General features: G+C 38.9%; 1 protein-coding gene across 1 annotated transcript; it reads right to left on the bottom strand.

Moving 5' to 3' along the window:
• Positions 1 to 995: 995 nt before the first annotated feature.
• Positions 996 to 11447, bottom strand: LOC143221286 (voltage-dependent calcium channel subunit alpha-2/delta-3-like). Its single transcript, XM_076446763.1, has 13 exons — positions 11368 to 11447; positions 10820 to 10901; positions 8816 to 9075; positions 7722 to 8125; positions 6808 to 7127; positions 5484 to 5744; positions 5062 to 5190; positions 4142 to 4503; positions 3671 to 3875; positions 2736 to 3324; positions 2292 to 2650; positions 1401 to 1697; positions 996 to 1289 (listed from the first exon to the last, which is right to left on the bottom strand). The coding sequence occupies exons 1-13, from the start codon at positions 11445 to 11447 to the stop codon at positions 996 to 998; spliced, it is 3642 nt and encodes a 1213-aa protein (XP_076302878.1).
• Between the last annotated feature and the right edge of the window lie 1213 nt (positions 11448 to 12660).

Genomic DNA, 12660 nt, shown 5'->3' with positions numbered 1-12660 from the left:
CTACTTTTACTTGTATTTTTGAAACGAAATATTTACGACTCCTACGATCTTCTCCGTTAAATTTCATCATTTATGAGCTTTTCAACGACATCCTCTCGTTAGCGTGATCCTTAATATCGTGGTAGAGCCGAATCAGGGAATACGTTAAAGTCCTCCGTTGATTTAAAATGTTTTCGTGGGTTTCTTGAAATAAAGAATGATAAAAATGAGAATAATTGTTGAACGATCGATTTAGAAAAATAGCAGTTTACGTGATGAAGGAATTAATTTAATTTAGCGTTAAATTTGAGAGAGTACCTACTATGGTTATTGTCCAGATTTAGGAAAAGATTGTCCCTGAATTTAGAACTTTCTTGAAGGAAGAGGAGATTAGGAATCCACTAAGACCTCGTTGAAGGAAACTTTTCTAAAACATGAATTATCGAGTAATTAATTGTTCGAAATAAAAAAAAACTGTTTATATTTAACTAGCTGTTTTTATCAAGTATAATTGAATTAAATAACAGTTAAGAAAATAGGATAAGGAAATTACAGCTGACGAAGAAGTTATGGTCTGAATAACTGGGAAGAAGGGGAACAAAACATTTTCTGGGGCAAGCTCCTCTCGCCCTATCAACAGACCTAGTGACGCCGCCAGAAAATCGTATCTCGCATGGGTAGAAGGATATTTCGCCAGGCTTTATGTTCTCTTTTCTTCTGTTCGATCGATTTGTTCTTGGATGTCTTTGGTCCACAAAAAGAACGAGGTCTGGCTTGGAAAAACATCAGGTTGATTATTTTCATTCTGGATAAATATTAAAAATGGAAAAACTATCGTTACCGATCTCGTGTTATTTTTTATAACATACTTTAATAATATTTAACGTTTTTATTTTATTCTAATTATAAATAGTTGCGGGGTTTAACAAAAGGAATATCAACGTTATTATTACACCATCCATATAGAATTGTTCTCGTCGTCCAATTGAATGCGTAATTATCTTGTTTTTTAATAATCATATAAATGCACATAACATTCTAGCTATAACAGTAGAGAACAATAATAGAGATACAGTCAGTTCTGATGCCCCTCCACAGTCCTCAATCTCATGCTCCAAGGGGTGCTCGGTGAAACAACCCTCTAGACGCCTTCTTTTAAGGTCGTTTAGTGGAATTTTATGACAAGGCGCGCTTTCCGAGCCATTCGTGTACTCGAGCGGCGAAATGCTCACAGGTGTTACCTCTAATCTCTTGTAGCAGGTCGAGTACATGGCATCGACAACTACCAATAATAAATTCGTGTGCGGCACCTGAAAACCATTTATTTCCTATTTAATGCTTCGACTTTTCTTCTTCGATAGAATTATTTTTAATTTTGAAAATACGTTAACTTATACATTCGAGAATAAAAAGACACTGACCCTGCGGGCGTAGAATGGCCTTGAGCAATAATCCGAGTGATTCGTAATGCCCTGGCTAGCGATCGTGTTGTTTATCATATAAAGTATCCTCTTCTGGTCGCAAGGATAATGATAGAGATAGGGTTGGGGCGGAGGCGGTGGGTCCGGGGTATCTTCGTCGAAGTGAACTTTGGCGAAGCTGACTGGCAAGTTCACGAACTGGGTCGTGAACCACGTCACACGCAGCAGAAACCAGAGCAACAGTTTCCAGACATACATCAGCGGGTCCATCAGAGTACTGGCCGCATCGCTGATGCGCTGCGGATACGGTTTTGTTCTTGTGAGATTGTTTTTGTGCCGGCCGAGTTTCGCATTTTGTTTGCGAAACGTTTCGCGGCAAGTTAGGGCTATCTTTCGCTCGGCGATGGAACTTTTTCTTCGGCGGAACTTCGCACGAATTAGAAATATGTCGCCAAAGAACGGGAACGGGTTCGTACAGCTTCCGGAAACTTTCCGATTATTTGTTTTACTTGTTTCTCAGGCTTCTTTCAGAACTTTACCTTACATTCGGATGCTTCTCGAGACACGGAGCTTTTAACAAGCTTTTGCCCGGTGATGGAACTTGAGAACTTGAAGTTTATATGTTATACGATTGTGGATGTTGTGAATGGCTGGCAGGAGAGCAGAGAAAAAGTGAGGAAAGAGAGGAGATAAGTTTCGGCTACGTCTTACTTGTCATTCCATTCCTTGTCCTTAGACAAGGAAAGAATAGAACAACTTAGAAGACATATTCATATGAGAGTTTTTCATATGAGTTATTATCAGAGAATGGAATTACCATACCTTTGGTAACAAGTATAGACAGGTTATTGTACAATTTTAAAGGAGATTAATATAGGTTCGAGTACTTACAACTTCTTCACACCAGGCTTGATAATCGTAAATGTCAACGGGATTATAGAGACCCTGGCCGACCATGGAGTTCATCACTGCACCTTCCTGTGTACCCATGAACTGACCGGTGTCATTATGCGCGTCTGATATCACCACGTAACCGTTTTGATCAAGTAAATAACAGTCTATCCAATTGTGGTTACAATTCATCAAGGTTGAGTTGCTTGGTCCAGAAGTCAGTTTAATGAATCTCTTGTAAAGGCTCGTCAGTGGCATTTGAAAGCCAATCACCGCAGCTGGTGCCGTTTTGCCGCCGTCTTTTGGAAATATTCCAATTGAAACTGTAACTATCGCATCCGCTCCAGCCGCCCAGGGTACTGAAATCGTTGAAAACGAGAATTTTATTAAAGCCAAGATTATTAAAGTACAGATAAATAAAGAATGGTTATTCTTCCTAAGCACCTGACAGAGATATGCTGTTGGGGTCCAAGTTATTTTGAAAAATGGCACCTTTATACCAAGGTTCATTCACAGCTCTTCTATGAAGATCGCCGAAAGCAATGTCATCATCTGTTTTGGATATGTTGTTTGAATCTAAATGATGCCACCTAGTCAAACCGCTTTGAGTGGCAACGAATCTTAAGAAAATTCCATAAACTTTTGCTAAATGTTTGGCTCGTGGATCCTCCAAGATAAACTTATCGTTGAAACTGGCGTTCGTAGCCTTGGCGTCAAAAACTAACAGCTGCATTAACTCTTTGTTACAATAGTAATCGTCGTGCGACAAAGTCTGTCTACCACAGTTGGGAACATAGTCAGTTTCATCTTCCCTTATGGAGTAAGCCTCGTACTGCTCTGCCCAACGCCAGCTCGGATCATTTAACATTCGTAAAAAGTGCTTCAGCTCCTCCTCGGGATTATCGAATTTATGACCTTCCAAATAGTGATAACGACAGTATACCCAGCTAGGATGCACTCGCCAGTTGTTACCCAGGAAGAAGTTGGAGATATTCACGTTCATGTTCTGGTTCCTCCTGATTTCGTCTCCAACCTTTAGAAATATTTCGTGACATTATTAATATATAAATTTCTTAATACTAGTAATAGTTATTAAACCGTTCGGACTTTACATATTTTCACTAATTCTTTAGTTTCACGCGAATCCCACGTTCACCGTAAGAAATTTCGCATGGTCGATCGCTTATTAAGAAGCTTCCGCAGACAGTTGGTGTTTACTATCTAAGCTTGTTCTAGATCTCAAAGTTTATGCGTTCCACAATCTCAAGAACGCCGAGTCAAGCCCGTGGCATCGGGATCAGCGGAACTAGCCGGGAAACTCCGAGCTTCCGTAAACTTCTAGCAATGCGTGTGTACACGTGATATCGAGAAAAGATTACCTTGATCCAACGTGTGCCATAGTTCGGTATAGCAACCGCAAGACCGAAAGGTGTTCCGGGGAGAGGCGCGTAGAAATAGTCACGTCTTTCAAGAGTCACCCGACGGTTGTCGTCGTAATGCAATTTCACGGGTATCCCTTTCAAGCTGCCTTTTTTATGGTCCACCAACGCGGCACGCAGTTCCAACACTTCTGGCCCAGGATTCCTGCACTCGTTTTTAATAGAAGCTCACTTTAAATCTCTGTGGTTAGCGCGGAAGCGATATTTACTGATTCATGATCCCTTGCTATCGTAATCTCTTTTCATGTTTATGTATAACTCAAATTTCAAAAGAAACCAAAGAGAAATTAATAAGAGAAATGTATGCCTGATATCACGGGCCAGTCTTGAAGCATAGAGTATTTTGGTATAATAGATACAAATTTAAAAAAGGAAGAAAGAAGATCTAATTCAGTTTCTCGTGTAAACTACCTAGGACCTCGACCATCATCCAAGATTTCCACTTCCGTGAGGTCGATACTGTTGTAATTGAGCTTCAGATTGCCTTTGAAAACGGGCCTCAAGTCCGGGTGCAGTATCACGAATCCGTTGTTCGACACGATGAAGGCGTATCCATTCACACCTAACTTGTATGGCAATGTGAGTTCTCGGATGTCATCAATTGGTACATCCGTGCCGGCCACACCTAGTAAATTCGCCATTCTTGTTTGATTGTTGCGATTCCCTTTACGGTCGAATACTGGCGTGCTGACAGAGATAAGGAGTTTGTATTCCTGCCGGGCTGTCGTGTTCAATAGAGATGTATCCTGCCGAACGTCCTCATCCTTGTGGATCTATACATTGTTGGAGATACACGTATATTAATTTTCTTTCCATTGCAGCTATATTATACCCTATTTGTTTTATGTTATTCTGTGGCCTAACGAGTATTAAACTAGTGCCAAATCAAACTATATATAAAAAAGGATAATAATGCTTAATATAGCATAAGATTCAAAGAACCATAAACATTGTATAGACGTTGTGCAGTCTTGTTTGCTTTTGCCTAATCGTTTACCTTTGCAAACTTTGTAGCTAGATCTAAGTTTCTAAAGAAAATTACATGCAAAAAAATGAGGGACTATACTTCTATTCAAACCCCATTAACGATAGGTGAACAAAAAATTGTTTCTTTCGATGGGTTTAACTAAATCAATTTGAGGAGAAAAGGGAAAACGATTAAATACGGACGAGACATAAGGGTTACAAATAATTATTTGCAGGATTTGCCTAGATTTATCTGTTGGACGACACTACTAGTTCTACGATCAACTAAATGCCAGGGGAGAGCGCGCATTGAACACGATAAGGCAGCTTTAAAGCTACAGGCGTGATTGTTGTTTGCTTTGAACCTGCTGTATGTAGATATCGTCCTCATTTATTCGCACGCCCAGACGTTTTCCTTTCAGATATTTCTGAAGTCGTGATTGTTGCTCCTCGTGCTGCATCACCAGCCACAGCCATGTGGCAAGTGCTGGATTCTAGTGGAAGGCGAATGACAACGTTTACAGAATTGGGGATACTATGTACAAAGTGAAACACTCAAAGAGGGTACAGTGCCATAGATACGTTTGAAAAGTACAGATCATTAAGATTGTTGCCAGATGTTTCATTTTCCTCAAACACCTAAAATCAACTGACAGTCAACTAGTAGCGTAATTGTAATTACCGATTCGTTACACGTGAATTTACTTAATTTATACTGTTATAAAAACAGTTATAAAAACATTCGAACAAAGACAACATAATTCGGGCAATTAGTTAATTATCTCACCGTAATATCTGCATAAGCATGCGTCCAAACAACAGGGTGTATGACTTCCTGCAGTACCATTGGTCGTGCTACTACAGGTATATATTTTAACACCTGTTCCCGGACCTCCTCCAATGTGTGAACGTGCGTGTAGTAACCACGATTTAAACATGCCATCCACTGAATTTCCCGAACTTTGGTAACTTCTTTGCCCAAAAGATACGTGAACACCCGGACAGGGATATGAGTATCGTTATCTCGCCAATTCCAGATCTTGAATACCTGAGCAGAAATTCATAAAATTTGTACACTTTGAACACCTTATTTGTTGTTAAAAAAAAAAAAAAAAAAAAAAAAAAAGAGAGAAACGAAAGGGAAGAAAGAAAGAAAAAAAAAGAAAATTCATTCGCGTGTTTTGTAAAAAAAAAAAAGGGAACACTAGCAGAGCCATTCGAAACGGCATGTATAGTCTTCTACATACGTAATCATGACTATAAAGTTTCGCGTAATTATGATGCAACCGTGTCGCACCGTTATTGTTGATGACGCGTTTTCTAAGCGTTAGGAAGAGCGATAAGGAAAGACGTGACAGCGGAGAGAGTTTATGCATACGGTGAAAGAAAGAGGAACAAACACGAAAGACCAACAAGAGCAGTTTGCGAAGAGAGAAAGAGAGGGAGGGAATGATAGTGGGAAGAAGAGAAGATGAAGGAAAGAGGAGAAGATCGGAGAAAGACGAAAGGAGAGTGAACGGAAGAGAGAGAAGAGATAGAAAGACAGAGATCGCTATGATCTCTCAGCGGTTCGAGTGGGATCTCATACAACTGAAGAGCTATTCGCCGAGGATAGAGCTGGAAACGCGACCTTTTTCTCCGGTGGAAATCGCTGGACCTACTTAATTTTAGTACGGTCTCGCGACAGCGTAGCGTCTTCTTGTGTGGCGAAATGTGCTCGTTTCCAACGTAGCCTGATAATATAAATTTCGCAGAAACACAGCTTGGATAGGGTGAATCGCCATAAGCATGGGTAGCAAGTTAAATGGTTTAACGACGGAATGTTAAATGGTCCGTCGACAAAAACGAACACCGCTTTTTCAGCAATTGAGCAATTAGCAAGAGAAGTCTTTTGCTAAGCACCGAGTAATAGCATTTAGATCAATAAGTTATTACGCTACGCATACTTCGTAGAAAATTCTTTTCACTCTTATACAAGTTAAATTATCTGCTTAAGCATAATTATTTTGTTAAATACATCTTTTTCCTGCTGAACACGAAGTAGGAAAAACCGATATTTTCAACAAAAAAAGAAAAGGAAAATAATTTATGTTGAAGATCTATTTGTTTACTTCTGTCAGATTTCCAGGAACGCCATCCGTGACCAGCATAATTAACTGATTGCACGGTGTGTCGGCACCACATCCGCGTGTTTCCCTATAGGTGCTCAGAAGGCTGAAGGCTCTGGAGAACGCTTCTGTCAAATTAGCAAGTCCCTCTGTTTTCACATTTATTATAGCTTTCTTGAAAGTATCTATATTTTCTGGAGTAGCTTGGATTAGCATATCCTTAAAGCAAGACACTACATCGTAGGTCTCGTTTGTATAGCTCAGTACAGTCACAAAATCGTTATTCGAAAGCGTATCCAATATTACGTTCACCGTTGTTCTTGCTGAAAAAATATTTATAAAAAAAGACAGACATTTGAATGTTGAACTTTCGAATAATATTAGATATCTTATTTGCATTTAATGGTGTATTTAATACTCTTTACGTAGTATAATATTTAGTTCTCCGATTATTGGGATTTAGTTGTTCTATCGCGAGGAATAACAAAAAGATCGCATAATCTTTGCGGAGGTTTGGCCGATATAATTGCCCCGACATAGTATCCTCCCTAAACAATGTACGTGAAACCTCAGATTCGTGATGCATTCCGAGCATGCATTACACAATTTACACGGACCGACCGCAAGTGTATTCTAACTACGACTCTAAAACATCTTCCACCAACACACCAGGTAGGCTGTTATAAGTTCCAAACTTTGTAAATGCATATAATGCGTGTAACAATGCGTAGATAAGTGAAACCGTAAAGTTAAGGAAAATTAAAGACTTTGCAAACAAGATACCAGACTGATCAAAGTTAATGTTATGCTGCTGCATCATGCGGTTCAAGAGTAATTTGATTCGATTTACTTCCTACTCGAATTGAACGAAATCCAGCCCGCGGTTTTAGGATTGAAATACTAATGACTTCATTCACCAATAGTCTTTCCCATGCCGGTCATGCTGCCACTGGTATCCATTAGGATTACCATGTCCTTGCTACAAGTCGCTGCCTCAATGAACCAGCTGCGTACTCTGCAATCATAAATGTCAGTCCCATCTCCAACTCCTTCGTTCTCCATATTTTGTGCAAAATCTGTCCGCCACTGCATGGCAGGATACTGTCTCAACATTCCCGTGACAGACCCGAAATATTGCCAGGACAATGCCGGGTCTGACTCGTAGTTTTGCCGAAAGATATTGTCGAGAGCTTCGGTCTTCTTGATGTCCTTGGCCACCGCTGGTAACATGTCGTACACGTTTGTTGGTATATGTATCGATGAAAAATTTGTGTTTACCGGGATATTGTAGAAATGCGAGTCGGATATTAGTTCTATCTCCCTGAAAATATTTTTAACAATCACATTTGCGTTCCGCAGAAAGAAATAGATTAATTTCGTTACATATAAAGAAACGGGAGCTCGAATACACATTTTATAATCTGATAAAAGTTTGTTTAAATCTAGTTTCGTTTAATTTCCACATTTCAGGAGAATGCTTTTCATTTCTTCGACCGCTAGATTATTCAGACCAGGACAGAATGCTAGACCCAATTCGTGGTTCGACCATTCACCTACGAATCGATGTCGAAGACGTTTCAAGCTTCTCAGCCTAATTCCATCCGGTCCCACTAACCAGAATGTTTCGACGTTGCACTCGAATTATTATCGGCGTGAGATAATTGCATTCATTCGACGAACATTATCCTTCATTTCTCTATATACACGGTGGACCACGCGAATGTTACAAATCATAATTTCGTTATTAATGGATTTACGAAAAAATACCAAAGGATTAAAATAATTGTTATCAAGAGCACTATATCTTTAAACCCTTCGATTCTTTTTAAATGCAACATACGCCTCTTTAACAAATACGATTACGCAATGTATTCACATTTTTTCAAACAAATATTAATACGTAAACGAAGTAGTTACATTTTAACTATTTCTCTGTGTTAAATTAGTCTCCAGTTTCTTTAAATCGCAGAAAAGATAAAAATCTAAAGAGGTAAATGCTGTTCCGGTGAACCTGTAAGCACTGATGTTTTTCTGCATGTTTTCCGGGATCTCTGGCGGCGTCTCGTTCAGCACCCGGCTGTACTTTCCGGAAACATAGGTGAAATTTGCACCGTCATCCTCCCAATTTTCTGCGTACTCCTCAGCCGTCATCCGGATGCAGGTCACTGCGTCCATCTTCCTCCGGAGCATCCTGCCGACGTTCTCGCTGATTATGTTCACCAGCTCCATCCCGGACTTATCTTCCACTCGCGTGTTCATCGTTTTGTATTTCTGCAATTCATTCGGGGGTTACAGTTACTACGTCTCCCCTTCGACCTGGATTCTACCGCTTTTTCTCTCTCGTCACGCCATGCTACTATTAATTTCTTGCCCCGAAACCGCGGCCTTTTTTTTACTCGTACGCGCCCGTGTCTCGTCGTATTGTTCTTTTGAACAATACGTAATGAACCCGGCTGTTCGTTCCTCCGTATCGAAATAAAGTTTCTGGGAGAGAAAAAGCGGAAGAAACTTTTGACTTTCGAGTAATGGCGTTTCCATGATACATTTTGCCCTGATAGCGTACGTGATAACGCAAGGAAAAATTTATTTCCCATGATTCCACGTAGATTCTTAAAAAAGATGATTAAGAATGTAATGCTTTAATTATAAAAACGGCGTTGTACGTTAAATTTTTACCTGGAGCCCGCCTTTTAGACGGTGACTGTCGTGGGGAATTTAGAAAAAAATATTTTTCGAGCACAATGGCTTCGCGAATGTCAGTTGGCTCATTGTCACTCTTCGAACCTCCACCTAGCTTGTTAATAGCAACATCTGCGTTTTCGCATGGTTATAGGGTGTCCTCGTTAAAACGGCGAGACTGATTGCCAAACAACGTGAACCAGTTTCTTTTCTATTAACCAATTTCAGGCATGTCCTTGTGAAATATGCATGATCGTTATGGCAGTTCGTGGTGCTCCATTTCGGATGTTTAATGGAAGTAATAGCCTATTGTATTACAAATCTTGCCTTCTATTAATAACACCACCCACGACCTAGTCGGCATCATTGCATCACCGTGGATTATCACAACAAACGCTCGAGATGTACCAAGCGTAAAATAAAAAATAATAAAATTATATATTCTATACTAAAACGTTTAAATTAATTAATAATTAGAAAAAAAAGTATAAATATTTTCTGTAAGACACTTTTTCTAATGGAGAATTAATTTTTAATATTTCCTATAAAATTACGTATTCTGCTTTCATTATAAATCCAGAGACTAAGATATTAGTCTAGTATTCATTTTAAATATCTAATATTATTAGTTAATTATCTTTCTTAAGAATAGAAAAACTGTCTTAACGACGTAATATTTTCTATAGATTTATTTTAAAATGGATATTTGTGCTTTACAGTGTTTAAAAATGGGCAATTGATTGTACGTTCCAAACGTATCACAGGCGGCATCTGTGCATGGAAACTGCGTTTGAAAGCTTCGCTGCACTTTCCGTGCGCAGATCACTTAGTTTTAAACTGTATAATGTAATTTTATTTAATTTTTCAGGGTTATCCCTGTTAAGCTGCACTTATAACAACCTGCCCCATTGATAAATCACCTCTTTATGAAAAGAAATTATCTACGTTATTAACGTTATTAACAATTACCACGGCAATGGCTTGGCAGGTTAATTTATCGTAGGTCGATACGTCGTACTACAGTAATAATTTATACCTCCTTTATTTCCTTTTTCTTCAACGTTTTGTTACATTTTGTATCTAATTAACTTTAGCGTCTACTTTTTCCCATTTTTCTTATGTTAAATTTATTTTTTCTATCGCTCCTTTGTTTATCATCCTCCTGTTTTGCTTTCGTTTCTTTTCTTATCTTTTAACCTCCGTTGAGTGACAATAATCATGTATGGGTGCGTAACAAAAATAGTTACATGTATCAGTCGATAGGAAGACGGCGCTCGTGTGCATGTAAGCATCGAGTACAGACACAGTTACACGCACGGTGGAAAATTGAACTTACGCTTAATAGTTCTTCAGCTCTCGCCACCTTTTCTGCAAGCTCCCATAATTCGGCGCCTAAGGTCTCTGCCCATCGCGTGACTCTGGAGAGCAATGAAATGTCCATAAATAAATGACATAAATGTATTTTCCAATTAACGTTTAATTAAATGGATAATGAAATAAATAGTCAAATACTTATTATTACCAAATCAATATGTACTACAGAATAGTAAATATAAAAATTAGAAAAATCCATTTTTTCAGTTAGTAAATTTGTGTTAATAAAAATATCGACTTCAAATATACATTACCATATTTAATCGAAAAAGCGCAAATCAATAACAATCGATTAAAGCAGAAATAGATATCGCGCAAAACCGTATATAATTCGTTTCGGTGGATAATTTGTGTCACTCAGAAATAATCACACGTTTTATACGATCATACCCATAAAGGCTAATGCTATTTCCACACGCGAGAGAAAAGGAAAGAAATTTTTGCGAACATACTTCTGCTAATTCAGTGCCATCTATGATACGAAACAATCAAAATGTTAACGTTACTCACATATACGAATCTTTGGCTAAACAGCCGGTGCATAGCAAGCATACGGCAAGAGCGATCCAACTATCGATTCTCCGTTGCATTGTTCAGACGGTAGAGATTCACGTTACACCCCGGATTAACCGCAAAACTATCGCAAACCCCAATGCATCATCTTATTCTGTTTTCTGAACCTTGTAAATCCAAACCTCCGACCGCACGTCCGCGTTTACATTAGCATCTCGAAGTCTCCCGAAGCTCGAGAGACCGGCAAGATGTCTCGATTATTTTTGGTACAGGAACAGCGCCGTCTCGTAAATCGACGAACCACGAAACTCGGTTTTCCATCACGTTCTTCCCTTCGCGTGGTCGCGTGTATTTATAAAATAGTAGCCCTAGGTTTGGTGTATAACTACGCCGCACGATACGTTCGTGCGTATCGATCAATCACGAGAGACCTTTTTTATCGACATTGTGTTCGACATATTGCTTTTCATTAATCGATAATCGATTATCGTAAATATGACATTTTTGTTTACTCTGACGAGATATTTCAAAATGGAAAACTTCACTCAATTCCTCTCTATATTTAATATTTCTTGAGAATTATTATGCAATTAACAGTGAACAAATTTTGCATTAAAACGTATTATCGAACGATGATATATCTTGCATATTAAATTTCGCTAATACAATTATAGAAATATCTCTATTCAAAGAAACATCCACGAATCCTCGAAGACGATATTAATCGAATAAAACAGCTTATCGTGTGTAACTGATACGTCTAAACCGCTTATAAGCCACATGAACGTAAGTAACCGGAGATCTGTGTAACCATAGAAAAAGCGGATGGTATACAAAGGCTGCATTTTTGTGTAGATTGCAGATGCCATGCTGGAAATTTCATAACATCGTTTCCATTTCCTAAAATTCATTAGTATTTTATAACTGCAAAGTTGTAACAAGATAATAGCATATTTGCATGATTGCAGGTTTGATGCGAATTTTTTGCACCGTTGAGATATTTAATACAGTTTAACTACACTTTCAAAGCGGATCGTAAAATACCATTGGAAAGTTGCGTAACGCCGAAAACACGCACACCCAACACTGCGTTCCATGATCATCTGGTGACCGATTCGCTAACGAATGACCGGCCGGTGGCGTGCAGTCACTTAAGGTAGAATCGAGAATCTACGTCATGCGTTTAAGACTCGAAAGACTACCTATAGCACACGTGTTTGTAATCAGCAAAATTGCTGCATCGTTGCTGCGACTATTCCTTATCGCATGCGATCATTAAGGTGGTGGTTA

Source organism: Lasioglossum baleicum, unplaced genomic scaffold, assembly GCF_051020765.1.
Source record: "Lasioglossum baleicum unplaced genomic scaffold, iyLasBale1 scaffold2144, whole genome shotgun sequence".
Classification (NCBI taxonomy): Eukaryota; Metazoa; Arthropoda; class Insecta; order Hymenoptera; family Halictidae; genus Lasioglossum; species Lasioglossum baleicum.
This window is presented reverse-complemented; position numbering and strand designations above follow the sequence as displayed.

Excerpts from the sequence above, each read along its gene's own strand:
- LOC143221286 (XM_076446763.1), bottom strand. The coding sequence starts at position 11,447 with ATGCAACGGAGAATCGATAGTTGGATCGCTCTTGCCGTATGCTTGCTA. Across the intron at positions 5,191-5,483 it reads ATGCTTATGCAGATATTACG|AATCCAGCACTTGCCACATG; the intron begins GTGAGATAATTA and ends GCCTTCCACTAG. Across the intron at positions 1,698-2,291 it reads AAGCCTGGTGTGAAGAAGTT|CGCATCAGCGATGCGGCCAG; the intron begins GTAAGTACTCGA and ends CCGTATCCGCAG.